This window comes from Oryzias latipes, chromosome 9 (assembly GCF_002234675.1).
Source record: "Oryzias latipes chromosome 9, ASM223467v1".
In the NCBI taxonomy this organism is placed as follows: domain Eukaryota; kingdom Metazoa; phylum Chordata; class Actinopteri; order Beloniformes; family Adrianichthyidae; genus Oryzias; species Oryzias latipes.
The window spans coordinates 5592965-5619870 of record NC_019867.2 but is presented as its reverse complement, the minus strand read 5'-3'; the positions used below and the strand labels follow the sequence as shown (position 1 = coordinate 5619870).

At 37.8% G+C, this 26906-nt stretch overlaps 1 protein-coding gene across 3 annotated transcripts in view; it reads right to left on the bottom strand.

Moving 5' to 3' along the window:
• Nucleotides 1-18702, bottom strand: part of arl15 (ADP ribosylation factor like GTPase 15) — a 103006-nt gene extending 84304 nt beyond the window's left edge. The window contains exon 1 of one of the 3 annotated variants that reach the window (XM_004072151.4): nt 18306-18702. In XM_004072151.4, the coding sequence (XP_004072199.1) occupies nt 18306-18317 (12 nt within the window). In that variant the 5' untranslated portion in view covers nt 18318-18702. Of the gene's footprint in view, nt 1-12651; nt 13264-18305 lie in introns of those variants that run through there. The other 2 variants (XM_020705733.2, XM_011478867.3) reach the window with 2 other exon arrangements.
• Between the last annotated feature and the right edge of the window lie 8204 nt (nt 18703-26906).

Sequence of the window (26906 nt, the reverse complement as noted above, 5' to 3'; positions counted from 1 at the left end):
GATTTAATAGTATTCACAACTGCATTTTCTTTACAGTAGTGAACATGTGTAACCAGAAGAGGGCGCCGTTGTCCTCTTTAAAATAGAAACTCATACAGAATGCCAAACAAGTCTTGACAGTTCTCTTCTGTGTAAAAAAAATATTTAAGTAAAACATATTTCAAATATGACATTCGGTTAAATAAGGATTTAAAAATCTCCACACCTTTTAGACTAGAGAACTGATCCAGGATTTGCGGTTCTGTGACTGATTGGTTATAGAAGAACAAAAGTATAGATTGGTTCGTCTTTATGTTAAGTACCTGATTGCAAAGTGACATAATAGTATATTATGTCTAGTATACGAGTATATACTAGTATATGTACCAGTTGCTCCATTTGTATTCTTCAACATAGCTGACATCTCTGAATGAAATGCCAGTTATAACGTCTTTCTTAGAACTTTATTCAGATGTGACTCGTCAAAACCATCCATCTGCCCAAAACGACAACAAATCAGCTACCTGTGTTATTTGTGAAAAACCTGCTTGAGAAAGTGCTGATAAACCACTGCTTTCCTTGAAGGTTGGATGATACTGTGTTTGCTGAAGACAGCTCATTTGCACCCAGATTGCGCTGAGGATCATCTTTCTCTTGGGATTTCAACACTATTCAGCCGTTTTAGTGAGTGAAAGTTGCAGCTGATGGGGAAGGATGCCTCAGAGGAACCTTGGACAATGGGTTTCTTCATCGACAGGCGACAGTGTGTCCTTTAGGGCAGCATTACATCCAACATGGTGCTCCATGCGCGACTGAGCCTTCTCCTCTTCGGCACCTGGTACACACCTCCAGCTTGCAGCACTACTCCAGGTCATTCCACTCTACTGCTTATAATTACAGTCCCTTTCCAAAAAATCAGAGTATCAAGGAAAAAGTATTCATATCCATTCAAAAAAATGTAACTTTCATAGGATATATACTAAGGGCCCACTGTTTAAATGATTTAAAGTATTTATTTGTTTATTTTTACATCAATTAGGGCTCCAGATCATAAAACCCACAAAAAAAGGGATTTCCGAAAATTAGAATACTGTGGAGAAATTCCCATTTACTTCTCTTTTTTTGCTAAAAGATAAAGACAAAGATTAGGATAACATGAAATAAAAAAAAATGTATTTTCTAAATGAAACATCCACTTTAATGCCTTAATAGTCTGGGCAGCAGCCATGTCCTGCTGGAAGATGAAATCTGCATCTCCATCCAGATCTTCGGCAGAAGGAATCACAAAGTCCTCTCTAGGACTATGGAGAGAAAATGGACTCCCTGGATTTGTGTGTGCATAAGTCTTGTTTGTAACTCATACATTATCTTTTTGTAACTGTGTGTACGTGCATTTGTGTATTCACATATACACTCAAAAATTAAAAAAAATACATATACAAAATATAATTTACACACGCACAACTGTAAGTCCACACAGAGGTGCACAAAATGTATTGCATGAGTTACAAATCAAGTATTTCACACACACACAAATCTAAAGTTACACACAAGCTATTTCTGGTCGACAGTAGCAGAGATTTTGGATTGAGCGCTGGACATTGAACCCAAAATCAAATGGATATTTCACACTGGACCTCAAGCAGCTTGGGTTCTGCTCCTCACCAGTCTTCCTCCAAACCCTTGGACCTTGATTCCCAAATGAAAGGCACACTTCCCTTCCATCGGAAAACAGGGCCTTGGACCATTGGCCAACAGGCCCGTCTTTCTTCTCCTTGGCCCAGTTGAGACATGTCCTCCGTTGCCCCGGGCTCAGAACATTGAGTCCTGCCGTCAGACATGAAGCACAGCGCTTCAGAGCCTCACCCGGAGTTTCCGCTCCGTCTGAGATCGCACACCGCTCAAATTCTGCGATTTTAACCTCAGAAACTATGGAAAACGTGTTGAGTTGACTGAAAATGTATATTTAACACAGATCAGTGGCAAATAATATTTACTTAATTTACCTTATTCTATTTTATCACAATTATGAAAGGTAATGCTGTGCCTCACTTGCCTCACCTGACCGCATGTCACTGCACAGAGACGTGCGCTGAAAATGTTGCTGTAGGCCCACAGGAAAGGCTTTAGGTGAGGCAAGCCTCACCAGCAGGGGGCAGACGCGAGCTGACAGCTGCGCTGGTATGTGTGCTCAGCAAGGCAGTTTTGTGTTTGAGCGCCCCCAAGTTGTGTTTTACTGTAACTTCAGAAGCTCCAGACACGTGTGCAAAAGCGCCATTCTCATTAGTCGATGCGTTTTTTTTTGACGCTTTGACGCGTGGCGTTTTTTCGCGTCGGTGTGCACACTCTCATTGGTGCCCTTTGTTTAGTCACGAGGCGTAAAACGAAATTCGTCCCGGTGTGAACGGGCCTTAATGTTGTCTGTCTCCATTGAGAGGGAGAAACTCGTATAAAATAAAGGAAAATAAGGAAGAGCTTTTCCAACAGATCATAGAGCTTTTTGTGGAGAAGGATCAACACATGGACTCAAAAAGTAAGGCCAAACATGTTTTTCAATGTTTGTTTGTTTTTAAATGGGAGTTAGTGGGAGTTAGTGGGAAAAAAATGTAAGTAAAATCCTTTATTTTATTTTTATGATCATTTTCACAGACAACATTTGATAACGCTGATTAGAGCACCAGAATTTGAAGTTGGAAAAACACCAGAAACAGTTACTGAGGGTCATATGTGTGCTGAACACATCTGTATACTTTAATTTGTTTACAGTACATATGAATAATTTATACACAGGAAGAGAGTTCTATCCATGTCTATAAAAGAACTATTCTCTGGAGGACAAAGGTGTTTTTGTCTGTATTTTTTAAGCTGTTGGCTTGGATGAATGGTGAAATATTTAGTTCTTTCATTGTAAATCTAACTCCAGAGGAGTCAGTGCCTCACCAGCCATCAACCTCACCGCACATCACTGCTCAGAAGTGTCTTGAACAGTTGTAGCTCATCTCCTAAAAGCCTCTGAATGCGGTGGCTTTTTGAAGGTGTTGCCTCACTTCATTCCTCTCTTTCTGGATGTCTGCAGGTTCTTAAATCTAGTGCCCTTCTATCAGGCTATGCGTTGATCTGCTTGGACACAGCGCTCTATAAACAGCAAGACTCATCAGAACTTTTGAGGCTTATCCAGACCACGGAGGGCATCACTGATGGTCATCTGGCTAGTTGTCAAGTCTGAAGTCTTTTCCATAATGAACCAAACTGAGACAATTTAATGACATTTGGTAAACCTGTGCAGGTGCTTTGAGTTTAGTAGATGATCAGTTGGTGTCTAAAACAGTCATGTCATGTTACATTTGGTCTGATTTCTCCACAGTATTTGAATTTTTTTTTTAATCCTGAGTTTTAAGCTGAAACCCTAATTTATGTAAAAAATAAACAAATGAATACTTGAAATCAATTAAGCAGTGGATCTTGATCAAGTATTCTTTAAATGTTTTTTTTAATGGCATTTTAGAAATGAATACACTTTTCCATGACATTCTAATTTTTATATGGACTGACAGGAGAAATACACAGACAGAAAAGTTTGTGGCACCTATAAAGCGATCTGTTAAAAACTATCTGAAGGGGAACCATCATTAGGAACCATCATCATCATCTGTTTAGTCATTGATTCATTTACTTTTGTTGTAGTTGTTGTTTTTCAATTTTAAATTGTTTTTTGTTCCTGAACAGTTGTTTGTTTTTGTTTTTGGTGTGAACTTCATTAGTTATTTCTGTATTTTGAAAAAAATTGTAATGTTTTTTTACAGTTTACATGTTTTGCAGACCGGATGTTTTCTACACTTTTGCAGCTGTATTTATTTATTATTTAATATTTATTTCTTTATTTAATAAGAATCTCATTTTTGATAATAATTTTTCATAATAATTTTAGTAATATTTTTAATTATCTAATATAAATGTAATTTGTGATGTCCTTTATTGATGTTATATTATATAGATTATTTCTGAATGTCGTGTTGCTGCCACAGAAATGAAATTTCCCAGTTGTGGGATTAATAAAGTCATCTATCTATAAGAAAGAAATCAACGCCAAGGCTAAGCACAAAAAATGGGTGTAACAGGTCCTTCAATGGATCCAGATGCTAGAAATGTTACCAACATCGTCTGTGCTGCGTTGGCCTGACGAAGAAACTGAGCCAGTAATGGACTGAATAAACCGATACAAATAAACTCCCTCCATAACAGGCTGCCTGTCACAAAGCCTGTCTAGACAGTTGGATGGTTTGACGCTTGTAGTAGAAAGGAAATTGCCGCCTTCAAATATTTGACACGTTCTCTTTTTGACAATTGCTGTAACGCAATCATTTCTAGCTTGGAATCCTTTTTATCCCAAATGGAAAGAGACAAAACAAAGCTAAACCATGTTCTTTGAGGGCAGACAGGATTTTCTGCTCTGAATATAAACTGGAGCTCCTTCCTAGAAGAGGAAATGACATTCTAACTCCGTCTGAAAGAAGATTACAGACGTGGGTGGAAACAGGCCTCCGTGGACGTTTGCTTTGACACAGTGGATGTATCATTTTTTACTGACAGGTTGGAGCTCTCGCATGTTAACAAATCCACTCAATGCAACTGTAGTCAATCAGAGGCTGATTTTACTGCTTAAACTTCATAACTGATGCGTTTCTGATATTGTAATAGAAATTTTAACCATTAAATTTAGTAAATGGAGCACAAGCTACACTGAATTAGCATAATGCAAGCTTCACTGACAATTAGAATGGATCATCTGTGACATTGACTGACATGTCAGATAAATTAGTCTAAGTTTTTTTCTTTTTTTATAAGGTATAAATTACCACATGCTGGTTTAATTTGACTTTTCCTGCATTTTCCTAAGGCAGTGTCATAGGGCTACTATGTAGAATTTTCATGATACATGCCTGATATACGTAATTCATAAGTGCTTCTTGCGTTCGTCATTCATCTACGTGCACAGACGTCCTTCAAGGGTTTCGGCCGACAAATTCTTTACGCGAATTTGGTTTGTAACTGTTCAAAATGTTAGGTCGGTTACACAGTTTATGCGTATTTTATGTTGTTTATTCGCAATTATTGGGTAAATCTTATGCAGTTGAGCGTGATTTTTGCAAGATGCATACCTGATTTCTGGCTTTCCATGACTGTTCCACATATGTCCACGTAACAGACTTTTCCTGCATGTACCACCGTTGTATAACTTTTATATTGTATATATGACACACATGTAACGTTCAAATTACATACTTGATGCATGAATCACTAATGAATTGCATCTAAACAATGCAATAATCACCCACGGTTCATGTTCTGCGTTCATTTGCCTGTTCTTTGCATGGTTTATTAGTATTTCTTACGTTGTTTTAATTCCATGAAAAATTTGTTCTCACTTTTTCCACGTATGACAAGTTTTCATCCCATCAATTTGTGCAAAATAAATTAGTTTGTCTTTGATCTGTGTTTGCGCTCAATCTAATAAAAAATAACGATATATATGAATCTTTTGCATAAAAAGGTAGGTTTTGTGGCTTATGTGGGTTATTCCTCAAAACAAACAAAAGTGCAAACTTAAGACCTTTTTTATTAGATAAGAAATTCTTTGTGACAGTGAAGAAATATTTCTACATTTTTATACATTATAGTCAAAATGGCAATGATAATAAATGTAGTCACTTATGCATTAAAAATAAGAATATTTGATGGGTTAATGGAACCTATGAATATTTAAAGTAAGTTTCAAATCAATTCAACGGTCATATCTTACAAAGCCAAGCTGCCAACATTTTTAAGGCAATAATACAATATTTATGGTATTAAAAGTGTTTCATGAAACTGGTGCATTAGATGTTTCCACCGACAGATCCCTGAATTTATGGGTTTTGCGAACAAACAATGTTTAACACCCATGAAATCGAGGCGGCTCCTCGATTGGACAGCTTGGATTACAAAAGTAACTGAAGCCTATTCATGCGTTACATTGTCCTACACTGTGTAATATGTGGCTCTGGCTCACAGCAGGGTGACAAAGAGGAATTTATCACTAAAAAGTACCTCTTCAATTTGGAGAAAACTTAAAAAAATGAGGAATTTAGATTTAGAAAAACTAGAGAGGTGGCTACATATGAAAAACAGCAACTTCAAATGCAAATAATGCAAAGTTTTTTGTTTTCTTTAGATTATTATTTTAAATTGTTGGGGTTTTTCTTTACCCGTATTTCTGTTACAGGAATGTCTTTTTGTTACCTTTGGTACCTGCTTTTTTATTGTTTTCCTCTCTGCTTGTCATTAGTGTTACAGTATCTCATGTCATTTATTTTATGCTGCAGATTCGATCACCAATGACTGTTAAAAGCGTGCTTCAAAAACTTAGATTCATACTTTAAATCAATCAGATGAAATGTGTCAAAGCCCTTCATGCATAAAAGCAGAAATGTAATACACTGTTGCATTACCTTAAGCTTGATTTACAGCATTTCTAGGTTACAGAAATAATGAAAAGAATGATTAAATTCATGGCCTGCATGGTGCTCAAAGGTCAATTGGCCTCAAATGAGCCAAAATCAAACCAACAGGATGAATTTTTGCAGCGTTCAAAATAAGCGGTTACCCTGTTGTTCGAGACGACCAGATTTCACGGAGGACAACCAAAAATGAAGCTGATGGTTGTCCGTGTTACAACCTGGTCTTTCATCCAACATTTTGGTATTTTTCGACTATTTTTCAAAGTTTTTGGGAAACCGAAGTCGGACTTTTTAAGATAAAACCCAGTGTACAGCAACAATGTCACGTGACTTCCGAACGGACCGAGTACGCCCGAAGACATCGCAAAATGACAACATTGCACCTGCATGTCTTGTTTAAAAGATCAGGGATATGAGTCTTTACTGCTACTGCAGCGCACAATGTAAACATGGTATCATTTACACATGTGTATATTTGAAATAGATGTTATTTCAGATTATAACTTTTAATCACATATAAATATTACTTTATATTTGGAATGCTGTACTAGTCCCAGTCCATAAAAGTGTTCTAAATTTTAAAAATACTCATTAGGTTACAGTGTTGGTTAATGTAATCAATTTTCTGATATATTATAGGGTAAGCTAAAGTATTTTCATTTGACCGTAACAGTCTATGATTTACATGCCAGTCCTTTGTGTAACCAGATGCTTCAATATTTAGTAAAATGTTTGTTTTTAATATTGAAAGAGTTTTTCAAATGTCCATCATAAGAGGCAGTTGATATTAGATGTCTAGAAGAAATAAAGATGCAAGTACTGACATCTGAGTAGGTTTCGTTGCTGTTGAATATTGGTATCGAAGGACAACCAAAAATTGGGGAGGACAACCAAATATTACTTGCCAGAGGACAACCATTTTTTCCCCCTTATTTCTAACGCCGTTTTGTGTTGCTTTGTTATCAACTCCAGCCAAAAAAAAGTTTTCAAGCCACAGAACTGATAAGAAGTGACAGCAGAAGAAAGCAGAAGTGGGCAGGTTACCGGTACTTATAGCTGTGTCTTTGTCACACATTTCTAAAAGTGATTTTAAATTGTGGGACATTCGTGGCTCAGGATGGGGGCAATAGCTGCTCCCATCCTGCCTTTCAAAATGCCGGATGCAGATTAGACATGTATGCTGCTCATACGCCATGAGAAAAAGGTTTTATTATTGGAGAACGTCGATTTTGTGACACCATAGCAACCGCTAAAACAATAACTGGAACTCTTGAATCCGGATATCTTAAAAAATAATCGGAACCTGTTTATTTACTGAACTGCAACCAGTTTATTTTAGGCAAATACATTTACAAAAGAAAAAAAAGGGAACATGTAAACAGGAATATTGACTACAGACCATTCATTTAAGCAATCATTACACTGAATTTTGGAACAAACTAACCTTTAAACGTCTGCTATAGACCCCTGTGGGAAAAAAGTGAAACAAGTTTCTAAAGATAAGATGGCCTAAAATACCTTTTCCTGACAACAAGATAAACAATAAGCACTCTTTCAAAAGTAGGATTTCCTTTAAAAGTTGTTGTTGGCTGATTTTTATACTATTTTTGATCTTAAAGTTATTTTTAAAACAAAGTAATGTGAGTTACTGCGTTAGTACTACAGAGGAAGCTGTCAGGAGCTGCAGGCTGCACCATCCAAATAACAAAAATAAGAAAGGAAACGTCTTGTATGTCATAATCAGATTATCATTTTAAATGAGATGTTTTTACACACAGATAAGAGTATCAAGCAAAAAATCGGCAAACCGGTAGTGTTTCCCTGTGTATTTGCATTTCAATATTTGTGGTTTCATGTATTCACTTTTTTTTTTTCAGTCAAGGGACTCCTTCAGTTTAGCTGAGACAGCTCAGGACGCTAGTATGAGACTTTTGCATACAAAGGAGATGCTGCTGGAATTTCTGAGGACGGGAGCGAAGATGAAGGGCACGCCGGCGAGGAAGCAGGCTGCTAAAGATTATTTCCCAGCGAGCAACAGCTGCTTCTACCGGTTCCTGAATGGCTCAGCTGACTCATAACTGGACGGAAAATATCCCAATACGCTGAGGAAGATAATTATCATCATATCATAATTATAATTATCATCCAAATGAATGACTGATGGATGAAAGCGGCCGCTTCTGGAAGAAGATGCCCTCTCGCAGATAACTGATGAAGGATGAAGCACGGGCTCCTGGTTACAGAGAGACAGAGTGACTCTCCTAAAGTGTGTTATAAAGTACGCTACGGTACAGTCTATTGCTCTGAATTAAAAAAAAAAAAAAAAGCTTTACATTGAGCAACATTCCAATGTTCTTCGTTAGTGTTTCACAAAGCATCAGAAATGTTTCAGAAGGGTTTTTGATGAGTAAGGCTCGGTGACGGACATTCTTTGCCCGCTGGGGGTGGGTGGTTCTCCGTATTTGGCGTATTCGGGGGTGTCTCCGGTCCCTTACCCCCGTGAATATGGGGGGATAATGTACACACAGGTGGCCCGCACAAAATATCCCAAAGATCGTAGAATGCTGGGTGAGTCTATAGAGTAAAAATGTTTGTGTACATTTTATTCTACTGGCCTGTTTTGGGCGACAGGTCATAATGCACACTTATACAACACATACATCGTTAAGTTGGTAAAATCAAGAATATTAACCTCAGCGTCATTTTTTTTTAAATCAACCAAAATGTTTCTGAGCCGCTGGAAGACTCAGTCCCTAAGATATGCTCCTCCTCACTTCCCTGAAAACAAAGACGGTTGAAATATTTACTTCTCAGGCAAAAAAGTTAAAGTCGCAGTAGCTGACGCACACCAAATCTGGCCAATCGTCTGGAAGAGCAGTGAGCTGCAGTCATGGCCGTGCTAGGAAATCATTTAGTGCTCAACACCCCAATCTAAACCATTACTGCCAAGTGTCAAGCAGGGAAGCACTCAGCTATGGGTTCAAAGACACAATCCAATCCCCTGTCAAGCTCGACCCTCTTACACAGAACCAGAAGTACGTCATCTTTGTACAAACTTCATAAAAGGTCTGTCCTAAAAAAGCTAAATAAAGGCCATTATAATTAGTTGGCACTTCAATTCCCACATTCAGATAAATAATGGCATTAAGGTTCAGTGTTTCTTCTACAGTTACTCCCTCCATCTTTGCGTCTACACAACTCTACAGTCTGACGCTACAGCAGGAAATGACAAGTTTGTGGTAGGCAAAGCTACCTTCATTTGAAATGATTTATAAATGTGACAGTTCATTTCCTGTAATTTCATAGCTTTTAAAGGCATCATGTGTGTTTTTATTTTATTTTATCTCTTGTTTTTTGTGAAGGTCTTTTTTGAATTTTTCTTTTAGAAGATGTTTGTTTTCTGTCAAGCACTTTGTGTTCCTAATGTATGGAATGAGCTTTATAAATAAAGTTTGATTTGATGGCTCTTATTTGAGTTCAAGCAGGCGTTTTCAGCTTCCCCTGCTAATGAGCTTAATGCATCGTGTTATGAAAATGTAATGAGAGTTGCCGCAGCAGCAACATCCTTTGATGAATGTGATCAGATAGATGCTTCCCTTCAGGTTAAGGTTCATGCAGACCAGGAAGAAAGTTTGGGACCAAAACCTAACACACTTTTTTTACGCTGCTTTCTTAAATGCAAATACCTAAAAAAGAAAAGTTAAAATCAATTATTACACAAAATAAATGAACAGAGTTTAATGATGCTGCATATAAAAAACAATTCTGTCCCCATCAATTGTCCTTAGTAAAAACAACGACCGGTACCTGATATGAAGATAAGAAGTATAAATGACAGAATTTGTCAATTTTAGTTAAAGTCTCTAACATAAACAATTCAATTTATGTTTTGAACATACATGTGGATTTTTTTAGCTAGTGCAAGTTAATAACTTCTATTTCTTTCCTTCTTTTAGACCTAAAACTTAAAAAAATGACCTGTTTTGCTCCTGTCTGGAAGCGCGTGTGCCACAGGTCTGTTATGTGTTTGTGAACTCCAAGTAGGTCATCATCTAAATGCACACTCCACGGTTTCTTGCCAAATTAGGCTTAGCACAGCCATGAGACTCTTAAAGTGACTGACGGGGCCGAGGCCTCGGGGTTTGAACCACCATTTTTCCACTCCATTAATAACATAATGAGAAGAGCACAAAAGGCCCAATACAATCACTTAGATTCTAAATGGTCAAGGGTCTTGAGAGCAGCAATTGTGATACCCAATGATGCTTGATCCTGAGAAGGACTTAACCATCGGATGAAGGTCCAAAAGAACAGAAATTCCAATTAAAAGGTCTCAAAAGTAAGTATGCAGAATCAAATCAAATAGAAGCTTTTTAAATAGAAGAGAAGAAGCGACTGCATGCTTAATATTAGTTTACAGTTGGATGGGCAGCTAATTGTAAATTAATCATCTGTGGATATAAACATGCTTTCTTTGTAGCTTATGTTGGATACTTTCACATAAAGATTCATAAATTTCACTTCCAAACCAGATTCATTAAACGTAGAGAACAAAACAACTATAAAGCAGTACTTTGACGCTCACTTCTCCTACAGTGATGACATTTCACCGCAAATTAAATACCTTAAAGATGATCTTGGTCTGCGATAACGAATAAGCTCTTTTTCCAACTGCATTTTTTTATCTGTTCCTGGTTCACAGTGATTTGAATTTTAAAAAAATACTCACAAATCTATCCATGATCATAAAAATGCCACAATAACATGGTAAAAACACAGAGTGTTTCTTTAACCAACATTTGGTCAGAGGTTTAAAGAACGAACATTAAAAACCAAAGTCGTGTTCTGGTTAGTGGTTGCCAAAATCAATCTCAATATCTTGAGCAAACAAAAAGGTAAGGACATTTCATTCAAACTCATTTTTGGTTTACCAGACCAGAAAGGCAGAGAACTGCACACGGCTGTTAAGCTGGAACATAATAGTACATGATTAAGCCAGCTCAAACAATTACTGCACTTTTCTACCACAAAGCCTCAAATGTAGAAGATTAAAAATAGGGAAGGACTGGTTGTTGTGGTGAATGAATACTTAAATCCCCTCCCTAGACAAACACCTACTGTGTTTACATGCATGTTAAAAATTCAGATCTTATCCCAAACAAGCTCAAGCGCTGGATGTAATATCCTGCATGTATGTAAACATAGACACTGTCTCTGCAAGGAAGCCTTTTCTTCCAATGTTTCAACCAAATGGTTTGACTTCCAGAGATAAGATGGCAAATTCCTCAGTGAGCACAGGCTTGACAACCAGTCCAATGCTAATAACCACAAGAAAAACTGTCTAATAAGCACTTAATCCTAAACAAATAACAAAGCTGTTAATAAACACAAAAAATATGTTCAAGCAAGCTTAAAAACAAGACAAATATGACGAGATACCACCACAAATGTTCAGAGTCAACGAAAAACGAATTCTTCTTAACATTTACTGAGTTGATTTTGTATTCCTGTTAGTGTGGGCCCCCCTTGCCCTCGATGCCCCTCCAGCAATGAATGCAGATGGATTTATGGCTTCCTTGTTGACATCTGAAGAGAGCTTAAATCAATAAGTTAATAAGTATTTTCATTTTGGAAAATTTTGAACAGAAATGTGTATTTTATTTTAGTAGAAATTGTTATAAAAAAATAAAAATCACAAAACATTGTCACTAAAACAATCATTTATGACAAAATCTGCACCAACTGGTAAGAAAACAGGCAACTTGACAATATGCAAAATATTATCAACTACAGGTAACACACAGAATCCTACAATTGATTTGTTAAAACTCAGAATTACAAACAAAGCCAGTCTTTATTTTCTTTTCAACCAGAACTCTCTTTCTTATATTAATGGACTTGGGCGCAGACAAACAGACCGTCTAAAACCAGCAGATGTAGACTACACCATTGTTTTTGTCTGTTTTTGTAGTCTTTACCATGTAAAGAAGCAAGGCATGTTCTCCTTTAAGAGACCAACAAACAGGAAAGCAGCCATCACTGTAGCTCTAACAGAATCTCTGTCAACAGCACCAGATTTTGAACCTGTGGTGTTTCTTTTGGACGTGCACACACAACACAGCACACCCCTACTGCCGTCAAACAAGAGAAAAGCAGCATCTGGACATTTTCTTACCGTGTAAATTCCAATTCTGCACAGGGCCAGCGAAAGCTGCATGTACTCCGACATTATCCTCAACAACAAGAGTAACCCCTGGCAACAAACAACCCAAGCCCTGGGAATAAGTGAATGGATAGAGGAGGATCAGGAGTAGCCGAGTAGAGCACAAACAGATCGACGTGAGTCCAGCCCTTTCCTGTCCACCAAGCAGCTGTCAACAGCCTCAAGCTAATTCTTTTCCCAAATCTCACATTTATAGGTGAGTGTTGTATGGGATACAGATGAGAAAGATCGTGTGTTTACTCCTCGTATTCATTGGGACAAAGAATAGAAGAGGAAAAAAAACTATTACCACGAGGATCAGCAGACAGAGAAAAGCTTAAGACTGCAAGGATCTCTCCCCCTTTCAACAGATTAAGGACTCACTGACATCTACAGATCCCGAATAAGACTGCAAATTGGATTAGTCACCATTACACACCCACGCACTATGCTCAAACTATATGCACGGCTCCATCAGGTATGAAAACCATTGCTTTCTGCATGGAGGACGATGAAAGGATTGACCACTTGAGCTTTGCGGCGGTCAGGAGGATTTCCACCGACGCTGTGGGATGTTTTGTCGGATGTCTGATTGAGAACTGTGAGTCATGATCAAATGGCTTGTTTGTCACCTCAGTATTTTAGCAATAGCTTGTTTACCCACCTGCTAACACTGCAATTTTAATATTCAGAGGGTCAAAAAAAAGTATTTATGAGTCACCCATTCTGAAGGTTGTTCCACTTAAAAGATAAGAAGTCTGCACTGTTCATATTAGACGCACTTCAACTGTGAGAAACCAAATGTTAAAAAAACAGGAAATCACAGTGTATTTGCATAATGGTGCAGAAATATAGATTTAGGTCGGACAAACAAAGAATTTTGTCCAACAACAACCTGTAACTGCTGTTATTCTGCTCATTACCTGTTTGAACCCATTATCTGTATGAAAACCAGTGATGGGAAGCTCCCCATGATTAAGACAGAACATGTACAGGCCCGTCTAAAGTTCTCCGGAGACCATCAGCATGATCCAGAGGAGGACTGGGAGAAGGTCGTGAGGTCGGGTGAGACCAAGGTGGAACTCTTTGGTATAAATGCCACTCGCCGTGTTTGGAGAGGGGAAGAATGCTGAACTGCATACCAAAAACATCAATGTGAAGCATGGGGGTGGGAACATCATGCTTTGGAGCTACTTTTGCGCAAAGGGGACAGGACGATTGAGGCGTAAGACTGAGAGAATGAATTTGTTGTGCAGGCCTAGTACAAAAGGATTTTTTTCAGCAGTTATCTATCAATACAAGGCTGTCTAGTGTCCTGTATTACTTTATGAATGTGTTTTCATATATATACACAACAAATGTTGTCTCTACTGCAGGGTAGGAGCACAGATGGTGTAAAGGTTGCCACAGATTTTGGCTTTGAAATCAGTGTTGGGGGCTTGTGTTGACAGTCTCTCAGTCGTTCCTGAGCAGATTGGTTGTGTTCATTAAAGATGACGACATTAGTTTTGGAGGAAAGCTACGAGAAAACCCCTCATGTCTAATAAGGTCTGCTTATTGTTTAACAGGCCTAAATTGTCAGATCACAAAAACAAACGACCCTAACAGTTTCCCCCTCAGTGCTATCGCACAGATAACTTACCACTGAGGAAACCATTTTTTACCTTGTGAGAAAAAACATAGAACATCACAACAGCTTTGCTTCCAGACTGATGGACCAATATAATATGAGCCGCATAGACAACAAACAAAATGGAGCTTAAAGGGAAATTATTATCCAAGAAAACTCCATGTGCATGATAATTAACACAATTATAGCAACATGAAAACCCTTTAGATTTAACAGCAATCCTGATATGGAACAACCCAAAGTTTTAATACTCATTAGCATTGCCAGACATTAAAGAATAATCATAACTGAGCTGGAATCACAACATTTGACTGGGTTAGACTGTGTTAAGTGAAGATCTGAGCATTGTGATGTCAGTTTCCCTCTTACCAGAATTTGGCTAAGCTCTGTGCTGCTGTCAGTATGGAATATGCTTCAGTCAGATCATGTGTGAATATCAAGAGGAAAAAGGTTTAATAACACCTGCAATGAAACCAATTAAACTGCTGCAAAGCGCCTCATGTTGGCTGCTTCCTGACTGACTGATGTGATCAGCTTCCATCAGTCTTTGATCAGGATGAACTTGATGACAAGCTAACATAGACTCAGGCACGCCATTACAAAGTATTGGAGCTGAACTTTCATTAAACATCTTTAGCATGGTTCCGGTTTGCTAAATGTTGCCACTTTTTAGTAAACCGATACAGTGTCTATGTATTTTCTAACCACAACTGCGTTTGATTTTCGCTATACAAAACACACATCATATTGATGATAACTAGGCCTGCACAATATACCGCAAATTTATCGTTATCGCGACATTAAGCTGTGCAATATGCATATCGCAAAAGACGGCGAAAATAAATGGTTACCTTAAATGTGCTAAAACAATCTCATGGCAGCTTGAAATATTGAACAAATGAAATAAATCCCTTTATGCATTTAACCAATCAGAAGGACCCGTTTACGTTGTTGATCAATCAGATGAGCCTTTTTATGTTTGATGTTTGCCTCCTACGTCGACAAGGGTCAGTTGGAGTATAACTTTTAAACTGTTGCATTGAAATGGAAATGATGTGTTTGGTTGTTTTGCTATTTGTTTATATACCGCGAATTATATCGTTATCGGATTTTAGGCCATAAAATGGTAAATGGTGTATACTTATACAGCGCTTTTCTACCTTCTTTCCAAGGCCCAAAGCGCTTTACAGTCACAGTCCCGCTAGCTTGATGCTAACATATAATGGAATTTCCCATAGAACTGCTAATGCTAACACTCGGTCAACCTAAATATCCACTGCTGACTAAATGAACAGCTTTATATACTCACAGGCATGAATTCCCCAAACTCTTTTAAGTAAACATTCTTTTAAAAGTAACCATTTGTGGTGTAAAGCAGAGTTTTTTGCTCAAATCTTCTGGAACAAAGTGTAGGAGCTTCTCTGTTAGAGGAATCACTGAATGGTGATTGGTTTATTCTTTACTCATTAATTGTACAGTATATATATATATATATATATATATATATATATATATATATATATATATATATATATATATATATATATATACTTCCTGTACATTAAGCAGTACGAGCTACTCTGTCACAGAATTTCCATGTGCTTAGCTGTACATTAGTACATCATGGCTTGTGGCTCTGAACAAAATCCCGAGCAGAAAGTGCAGATGTCAGTATGTTCTCTCCTCACATAAAGAGACTTGGCAGCTCAGTTTGCAGAGATGTTAACCATCTCATACATGCTGTTCTTCCTGCCACTACCTATCAGTTTTCAGCTTCTTTTACAACAGACCAAGCAGCTCTTGATCCTGTTCAGGCTCAGATTTTGCTGCAAAAGAAGTACATAGGAAAGGATATTTTCCTTATTGGAGACCAAGATTAGTAAGGTTGAGACGTGTAATGTGTAACGTGACGAATTCCATCAAGAAAATGTAAAATACTGTAAATAAAAGATTCTGTACAATAATAATTTTAAACGATTCCAATTGTTTCAGATTAATAATGAATACAGCTGATTTTTCCCCTCTTTTGTACAATCAGGTGCAGGTAGAATTTAAACCATCGTTTCATAGAAAGGCCAAGAAAAAAATTTATTTTTGTAAATTTAGAAATATCTTGTATGAAATGCTGACCTGGTAGAAGTTTCTAAAACTTCAAAAAGAAATCTGTCATAACTCAAACCAAAGTTTTAAAGCACTAATGTGCGACATTAACTAAATTACTAATCCGGTTATTCACAGCTATTTACTGAATTATTTAAAGCTTCAACAGAATAAGAAACTGTTGATTTACATGTTCAATCTGATTTATAGAAAGATGGAAATGTGTATTTGAGTTCAGAGTTATGTAGCACATCTCTTGAGCTGCACAGCGGGAAAAGGCCCTGCTCCTGTTGAGCAGCTGACCCCAGGACAGCGCCGCTCTGTGCTCCCACAGTCCTCAGAGCTACAGCTGCGTCCTCCACACGCAAAACTGTCAAGGAAAATCCAACCAAAGTCCCTCTCCAGTCATCCTTTGAACTGTTTTCACAGGATTCCCAGTGGTCTTTTAATTGGGATTATGCCATTTTTAGCCTAAATCAAAAACCATGTAACACAGTTTTTGCAGAGCGGCAATAGTTTATTAGAAATTTACCTCCAAGTTGTGGCGCGGAGTAAGTCTGCGTTCATTTCCCATTATCCATCTGTTTACGCGTTCTCCCGCTAGCTTACAGCCCCTACACCTAGCTTTACCGATGCAACAAAAATGAAGAGTCGTACAGTTTTGAGCCAGATGCAAAGATGTTCATGGATTTGGTCGTCTAGAAGTGGATGCATCAAAGGGAGCTTGTGGCTTGCCGTAGAAGCTTCTATGTCACACCTCCAAGCTGTTTCCAACGCCATTTTCTCTTCTGCCCCTGATTCACAACGATTTTAATAAAGTAATACTCGGAAATATAATTTTTAGTTTAATATTCTTTAGAAAGTGTCTATTCGCACGTAATTTTCGAAACACGTGCTGCCAGAGCTGAACTTTTTTCTTGGCCACATGGACTCAGAGGAAGGGTTAAGGTTAGGTTTACGGTTTGGGTGAAACCACCAAATAGTTGATTTTTTTTTAGGTGTTTTTTAAACTTCAGATGTTTACGTGCGGGCAATGCGCATCTTGGCTGCACATATTACACGTGGCCAACATGAATTTCCATCCCTTTTTGTGCTGGTTGCACGTACATGCGTGTGAATAACATCATGTATGAATCATAACAGACAGGTCAAGCTATTCCTCAGCTTTGACCTGCATACCCTGTCCTTCAGTTTATATGTTTCCGTTCTGGTGTTTAATTATTAGTTTGAGCGACTTTCCATTCCCATCTGCCATCGTTTAAAGAATAACCCATGCTAACTAGGAGAGCAGCGCTTTTCTTCTCCTTTGATCCACAAAAAAAGCTCCAGCTAACAGCAGTTAATGGATAGAAGTGTGAGCCAGACTCTGATGTCCAGGTCAAAGTTCAAAGTTCCTCCTAGGTCTCACTTCTTGGGAGGTCCAGTTATAAACAAGCGAATGTGTCCATGGGTGGGAAGTTCCTCTCCAGCTCACAATGTGAGATGACAGAAATCCTTCTTCTGGCTTTCCCAGGGAAAACCTTCAGTTCCAACTTCCTCCCTGCTATTGTTGCACTCATCCCATCTCCAAAGTGGAGGCAAATGGTCCAAAAAAATATTTAAATAATAATAATAAATATATAAAACAGGTGCAGGTGACCCAAAGGGAAAAAATAAATAAATTCTGAAGCTACAGGCTTTTTTACCTGCCACGTTAGCACAACCCCAAACAGTTATTATTAGGCTTTTATGTTGAAATACAACCGAGTTAGAAGAACCAAGTGCCTCACCCAGGATCCCGCTAGACACAAACCTGACATCCACACTGACTGACTGATCCGAGCCCATGGAGGGGCAACAACAACCGCCCGGGGTCAAAGCTAAAGAAGAAGCGAGGCATTTCTGCTGCTTTACTCACCAGATAATCCATGTACTGTCGTTGGACTGTCACAGCAGCACGACTCAGCTGGGAAGTAATCCCGTTTCGCTTTCGTGGATCCCAAAATGTTGTGTTGTTGTTGTTATTTTTCGCACCTCGCTTTGTATTCCCCGCCTTTCTTCCTCGAAGGTTAAAAAAAAACGCTAAAAAGGAGGATTTTTCGCCCTCCTTTAGCTTAAACGCAAAGTTCCGGGTCACTATCGGTTGCGTGGGTTTAACGCGTTAAAGACGGGGGTCCGTGGGAGGTCGCTTTGTGTGGTAAAAGCTCGTCTACCACCGGCGGACCTGAAGTTTTTATTATTACACAATATCAAGAGTGTTTGGTTGAGAAAACTGACGAAGGATTCAACCCGACGTCATGTACGTCAATGTGCGCACGCAGGGGCGTCACGTGACCAAACACATGGCGGCTATTGTCATTTTTTGTTCCGAGAGAGGGGGGGAAACTGGCCTGAAACGATCCTTTGTTTGTTTTTCGTGGCTTTAGTATTGGCAAGCAGCTGACTTCTGGGTTTCCAGAGGAATTCTGGATTAAGCTCTTTCATCATGACCATCACTGTTTACACAGCGGTCACAGGCGGTCCTGAGAAAGTTTTCACACACCCCTCTGCCTTTACATTCTTAAAATAGTCTCGTTTCATATCTAACTACAAGAGTTTAATAAAAAAAAATAAACATTTTTCGTTTGTTCTACAATCCTATTTGCAAAATCTTAGCATTTTCTTAATCTTTTTGTGTATAAATCCGGGACCAATAAAGCTTTGTGAAAGTATTTTAGATAAAAAGTAGTTTTCTGAACAAAGCTGACTGAAATGATCTCCTGGAACTGTTTTCCTGAACTGCTTCTGGATAATTGATGCACATGCAGAGAAATATTATCTTGTTTGATGTGTGCAGGAGGTGTGATAACAGCATGAGGGTCATCCTGACTCACAACACTAATCGGATGTCCATCACTCCAGTCAGCCTTAAAAAGTGCACACAAAAAGTTTTTTTCTACCCAAAAAAGACTGACAGCAGAATGAGGGAGAGATTTAAAAAAAAATAAAAGTGGAGAATGTGATATTGCACTTGTTAAATATTTAATGCAAATATTACATAAAGGAGATTTAGCATAAATTAGTCAAAAGCATCCAAAAAAAGATGAACCCTTTCTAGAAAGCACGCATCATCTAAGATTCAACACTTAATATTTTAAAGGTGTGCATTTTTTTAACCTCTAACCCTGTTTAAAAGAATAAAATGTGAGAGGGGAGACCTCTTGTGGCCTGCAGCAACATGTAGGGCAAGGATCTGCAACCAGGAGCTCTGGAGCCTCATGTGGCTCTAACCCTCTATTGTGGCTCTAAAGAAAATCTCAAATGCTTTGAATCAATATTGACTTTTTAATTTTAGCTTATTTATATTTGGTTATCAAATTTGTGTTTAGATTTTGAACAAAAATGTGGTAAAATGTTTCTACTGTCAGAGTGATGTATTATTTGAGCACATTTAAAGCACATGTTCTTTTTTTCTGCTGCACAATAGTGTCAAGTTGTTGTTCAGAGGCAACATTCCTAAAGTATATTATTGGATTTACATGTAGAGATAAAAAAAACAGATTCTGCACCAAAGTTATCATGCTTATATTTGATAGTAAAAGGAAGAAAATGATGACGGTGCCACAAAGCCATCATAACAGAAAATACCTAGTTTGTAAATCTGCTGCAGTAGGAGGATCTTATTTGACAATTGGTGTATTTTATTTTGAAAGGAATTTGTATGTGATGCTATTAAAAGTAAAGAATATTTAATTTGGTGAAAAATATAGCACTCTTTTGAATTAAGAATTGTAAATGTTTAAAAGCTGCATTTTATTAACAACTGGTTGCTAAAACCTATATGAAGTGGGTTTGTTTTTTTAGGTGAGGTGGAGCTTTGCAGTTCTCGCTGAGGTCTGTCAGTAAGAAAGTAGACCAATGAGCTTTCTTAGTCTTACAGTTTAAAGACCCCAGTAGGAAATACCATGGATCCATTAGTTCAAGGGTCTATAACCTGAAGCTCCGGAGCCACAAGCGGCTCTTTTATCCCTCCATTGTGGCTCTTTGGTTTAGAATAAAATGCTGACAATTTGAATTTCTTTTACTCATGTTGTCATTTGTTTAGATTTTTAACATCTCAGATAGATGAACCAAATGATGGTAAAAAGTTTCTACTGGCAGAAAAGGTTCATTTTTAAAATGAGCTTAAAGCACAAACTATTGCACAACAGTATTCGTTGTTGCTCAGAGGCAAAGTTCTTTAAGTATAGAATTGCCTTAACATGTACAGGGTTTTTTCATTTGGATTGTGTTGTCATGTTTGTATTTGACAGTAAAAAATGATGATAACCAAAGTCTTAATGACTGAAAATGCCATTTTTGACTTGAAGTACATCTGTTGCAGCAGAAGAATCTTGTTTTAAACACAATGTGTATTTTATTTGGAAAGGAACTTGACTCTGCTGCTGTCAAAAGAAAATGATGTTAAACACTGCTATTTCTCAATTATTTTACATTTTTAAAAGCTGAATTTTATAAATGAATAACTAAATAGTGATAAAAACGTAAATAGTGTATTATTTGAGGTGGGACTTTGTAGCTCCTGGCAGGGTTTTGGTCCACAAATACCAGACCAAATGGCTCTTTTAGCGTGTAACCCTTGTGCTATCCTAGGCACTTTAACATTGGGAGTTGGGTCATCTAGACCCACTAGACAGTGCTCTGAAGCTTTTTTCTTCAATGATTTGTGATCTTCACTGGTGTCCATGGATTACCGGTACATGAAATCTTTCCACCTTTATCCACCTTTGTCATGGTATGAATAACACGTCATTGTAAGGGTGAGATAGTACAATGGTTAAGGTTGCAGACTTTTGGCCCTGCGTCAGTCCATCCATCCATCCATGCCATGTCTTCACCCTCTTCTTCCAGTCTTTTATGATCAATTTGATGATTTATCGATTAGGTGTGTTAGTCTGCTTTATTTGAGACAAAGGTTTTCAATCATTTAATCAAAACACAATGTAGAATTGTTCAAAAGTTTGAGAAATCATCTGCAAGAAACTGCTAAATGTTTACATCAAACGGCGTCTTTTTTGTCTTACAGTTACTGTTTTTGAAAACAGTTTTATTCCGTACTGAAAGAAATCCACCAGGAGGCAGTATATACCAAAGTGAAGTCGACAGTTTGATGGCAAAAGCGTTTAGGCTTCACTGTCTTGTTTCCTAAAATACTGAATGCAGTCAACAAATAAATATCAAAGGGGGTGACCGATTTATATGAGTTATCACAGCTTTAAAATATCCACCTGATGCAAACCCACATATGAACCAAAATAGTGAAAGAACAATGTAGATGTTTGATCAAGTCTTATGACAGACAGGCAACCTGCCCAGGGTAACCCCGCCTTCGCCCAGCAGTAGCTGGGATAGGCTCCAGCAACCCAGTGATCTCGAAAGGGATTCAGTGGCTTTGGAAATGGATGGATGTTCAATAAACATCTTTAATCTATGTTGTCTGACCATAACACCAACTGAGACGTTGGTTCCCAGGTTTTGTTGAGTTAGGTTCACATTTTGCAGCCATTCTTCTCCAAAGATTTCCAAGTATTTCTGTGGGATTTTGAGCCAATTGAGAAAAGTCATGAGGTCGTGCATGGACGCAGCAGAAGGAGGCCTGCCTCACAAAGGACTTGCTGTGTGTTTGCATAGTCATGCTGTAGAAGAAACCCAGTTTCCCCTCTCTCGTCTCTCTCTTTCTGCCATGCATGTTGTACAACTTCCTTTTAATTGGGGTTAGGAGGCCTTAGCCCAAAGGCTTCAATACAGCCCCATATGTTCCTATATAGCTGGCATAATGCATATATGTTGGTATCACTTGGCATTCTTCCCCCCAGCAAGATTCTCTGACCATATTACCAGAGAAGGAGCATGATTCTTCCCTCCAAATATCATGTAACTTGTTTTGGGACCAATGAATGTGAAACCTTTGAGATGATACATCTCAATTTTAAAGGGGGTCTTCTATTCCAAGCATGCAAGCTGATCTAATTTTACATCCTCTATTTGTTGAGTTGCAGTTGACTTTAAATGCTTCCAGTTTCCAATGCTACAACTTTGAATTGTCAGAAATGTCTGACAGACACTACATTTGTGTCACAGAGCCAACATGGCAGCTCATGCCTGAAGGTACCAACAACCCCACAACTTAGGTTTTCTCAAATGATAAAAAAAACATTGCTTTATTTTTCCATCTCCCATTCCTTGTGTTCCACTTTGTCTTCATCTCTTCCTCCCTTTCCTCCCCTGTTTCTTACATTTTTTCCTCCACCCTTCTGTTGCTTGTTCTTTCCTTTTTTTCATTTCTTCATCCTGTTTTCATCGTTTTCCTCCTCATTTGTTTTTTTTTATAGATTTCCTTTCCCGTTTCTTCATTCTCTACTTCCTTGACTTTTCTTGTATTCTCCCTTTTTTATTTTAGTTCTTCTGACTCCACCTCCACCTTCCCATTACTTGTATTCCTCCCTCCTCTTCCTCCTGGATCACTTCATCCTTTTCGGTTTCTTCTGTTTGCTCTGTCTTTTTTCGACGCTTTTCTTCTTTTTTGATCACACCCACAGGATTCTCACCTTCAGGGCATTTTTTGTGTTAAATTCCCACCACCATGTATCATATTGCTTGACGGTCTCAGTCATGACTAATTATCAGTGAGCACCCATCACACTTCTCTGTTTTTGCCACAAGGGTTGTAATTCCGCAGAACTTCATTTCTCGGATGAATCAATCCCATCAGGTTTTCTTAATAGATCTTGAACAGAACAGTAAGACTCCGACCCCCTGGCAATTATAGACCTTGAAATCCACAGAGGAATTCCCTACATGAAAGTTATTATTCCGATTCTTTCCTGGATCTTCATCCCCAGATGTACTTTTTATTACTGCTGCAATAATTGGCACAATTTTCGCCTCTTTCAGCAGCCAAGTCCTCTTGCGAGTCCCTCGTCATCTTTGTGTTTTCACATTTTGCATTTTCAACTCCAAACAGTCCTTGTAGCCTTAGCATCTTCTTGTAATGTTCCACCTTCTGACTGTTATTTCATCATCTCACCACCTTGTATATGTAGGACTGTGAGGTCTTTGGCTCCACTCCTTCTGTGCAATTTCCATCATGATTTCTGGCACATCTGTGTTAATTTTTTAAATGGCCCATGCTGTGATTTCTGGCTCGTCTTGATTTTTTTTTTTTTTTTTTTTGAAATCCAGCTTGCTAACCTCACCATGGCTTGCTCAGAAAAACTTTAATTTTCTTTCACAAACACTGATGGTGTCAGTTTATCTAAGAAATTCCCTACCATGAAGCAACATTCCTTTGAAACAACATTCTTTAAAATGGTTAAAAAAAACTTTGTAGTTTCTCCTTCTTGTTCCTGTGACTCCTCCAGACAGTCACAACTAATGTGATGCAGCAAAGATGTTTTTAACCTTCCTTTCACAACTGCCCCTGCTCACATGCTGAGTCAAAAGAAAACTACATGGCTCTCTCACAATTGAATTTACTCAAAATTGCTCCAAAACACCTGAATATTGATTCAGGGAGGAATGTGTTGTTTCTTCAGTCCAATATTCAGATGACACACCACAACATAAATGTGCATGCCAAGAGAAAGTTGAGGGTGTTTGGAGACGAGACGAATCCAGAGTTTATAAAAGTGTAAAAAAGTCTGATCATGGCACCTCAGAATTTGCTGGAAGATGATTTGACAAGAAAGGACATATTTTTCTGCTTAGAACATTTGCTTACATCAGAATAGAATAGAATAGAATAGATTCTACAAGCAGGGAAATTCAACTGCCTATAAGCTTACAAAAATAAGAACTACCGGTAAATCAATTAGTTGATAAATTATACAATTTAAATTAAATTACAGTAAAATAATAGCAAACCATCCAGGTTAGTCCCTGTTTTGCAGTTATGGAGTGATTGAGGAGTTTTACAGTCTGAATGTTCTGGATGTGTCTTTTCTTTTTCCTTTCTGCAAAAATAAATGAAAAGTAATAATAAAGGTTGCCCTTACAGACCCATAGTGCTGTAGAATAACCAAGAATAAAACATGTAAATAATCACATAAAAATAGATAAAAGTTTTTAAAAAACTTTACATCGTTAAAACCAAACATTTAATGAACATTAAATAAAACAGAATGAATTGAAATGTGGTGGGATAGAAGACAGAGAGGGAACCTCTTCATTGTTTGTTAAAGGTTTAATTAAAAAAGTGGGTTTTAAGAGAGGACTTAAATCCAGGCAGTGATATAGTCTTTCTAACATTAATTGGAAGATTGTTCCAGAGTTTTGGAGCTGCTGCAGCAAAAGCACGGCTCCCATAGGTTTGAGTTTTGTTTTCAGTATTTTCAGAATCAGCTGATCAGTTGATCTAAAAGGACAGGGGGTGGGGCATAAGGCTGCAGGTAAACCGGTAAACCGGTACCTCGTCGTGTAAGGATTTAAAAACAAATACATGAATCTTAAAATGAATTCCAAAATGAACAGGCAACCAGTGCAGTGCACCTAAACCCGGGGAGATGTGATCATATTTTTGCTGAAGAGACGAGCAGCTGTATTTTGCACTAGCTGGAGTCGAGCAATGGCTGAGGTGCTGAGCCCCACGTATAAGGAATTACAGTAATCCAGCCTGATGGTAATAAAGCGTGGATGACCGTTTCAAACTCCTGAAGATACAGTAGGTCTGACTCTGGCTGCCTTAGGTGGAAAAAGCTTGACTCACAAACCAGTTTTTTTTATTTGTCTGGTCTCAGCTCAGAGTCCACCTTCACTCCTAAATGTGTTGCATGCTGTGTCACATATTCATTTAAAGAACCAGGATTAGCAGTGGAGGACTCAGAGCTGTGCCAAAAAACCATTACCTCTGTTTTGCAGTCATTGAGACTTAAAAAATTTGGATTCATCCAGGACTTAAGGCATTTGTGGATTGTTTCAACAGAATGGTTTTATATCATATATTTTAATATAATATAATATAATATAATATAATATAATATAATATAATATAATATAATATAATATAATATAATATAATATAATATAATATGATATCTAATTATCCTAAGTTTGATACGTCTTTGAATGAATGTATGAATGCTTATTGTATTGTTTTGTGCCTAATTCTGTGATTGCTTGTGATTTCTTAACTATTTCTAAACTGTTTGCCTCCGTGTTTACATTTTTACTCTTTCTTGTTGATTAGTTTTTAGAAGACACCAAATATTTTAAGTGCCTTGACAAGCAGAAGCTTGTGGGTGAGACTTATGCCTAAAATAGAACAGTTCACTATTACGTACTGATTCATGTGTTTTATGTCCAGTGATTCATGAGTTATGAATGAAACTGTGTGAGATCTAAAAATAAATGTACAGAGTGGCAGACTCAACTATGTTGAATTAGTCATTTTGTGAAGCTGTCAGACATGTTGGCGTTTTGTCAAGAGCGTTCCTGTAGAACGACAGTCGATGACTTCATCCTGACAAAATCCCAATCGGACCAAACTGGCAGAATCTTACTTCAGCAAAAAATGACAAACATTTTCTGCGTTTATGAGTGTGAACGTTGGCAGATCTGTGAAGTCCCCGACCACAGGTTCCTGAACAAATACAGTCTGAAAGAGACGCAGGTAAATCACGTGACTTTTTTTTGCTATGCTGGAGACGGAGGAGCAATGTTGCTTCACAATGGAAAATTGTTGCATTTGCTTTCTGCACTTCGTTGCAGTTATCATTGACGTCATGGACAGAAGTGCAATTCCATGCATTCCTCTGTCGCACGCTTTTGCTTTTCGACTCAAGTAAAACTACTCTAATGTATTTGTGTCAAAAAAATAATTTTGGGAAACTTGAAACTAGTATTTTAACAACGTTATGCATTTAAAAAGGATAGGAAATGTGTGATTTTATCTAAATTATACATACATTTTTAGCAAACCGCCAAGGTGTATAAAAGCAGCATATTCTAGTTTCAGGTTAGTTTTTATAGTTAACAAAGTGGACATTTCAGCTATTATTCAGTAAACTGTAATAAATGTTTGCTAATCAAGTTCACATAGCTTTCAAGAGTAAAAATGATAAAAGCAGGATTTTTTTCTATTCATGCCACTGTTATTGTAGATAGAGTTCTAAAAGTGTCCATAATATTAACAAGGGGGCTCAATGTTTTCTATATATGAAAAGGTTAAATTGTTTCATCAATCCTTTGATATGATGCATCCCATAAAAATACACAGGTTTACAAGCAAAAATTAGGAATAAGTAAGCTTTCCAGAATACAATTTATTGTGGAACTATTGTTTAGCTTTTAAAGGGGCATAAATATTGATATAATATTTGACTTTAGGAAATCCAGACACACACAGAGGCCGCCCCCTGTAGACTGGAAGAGGAGATACAAAGGATGGAAAGCTTCAAAATCCTTGTCTTCAGATTCTTTGCTAATCTCACCTGGACAGCACACATCTTCCACAAGATAAAAAAAAAGCACAACAAAGACTGTA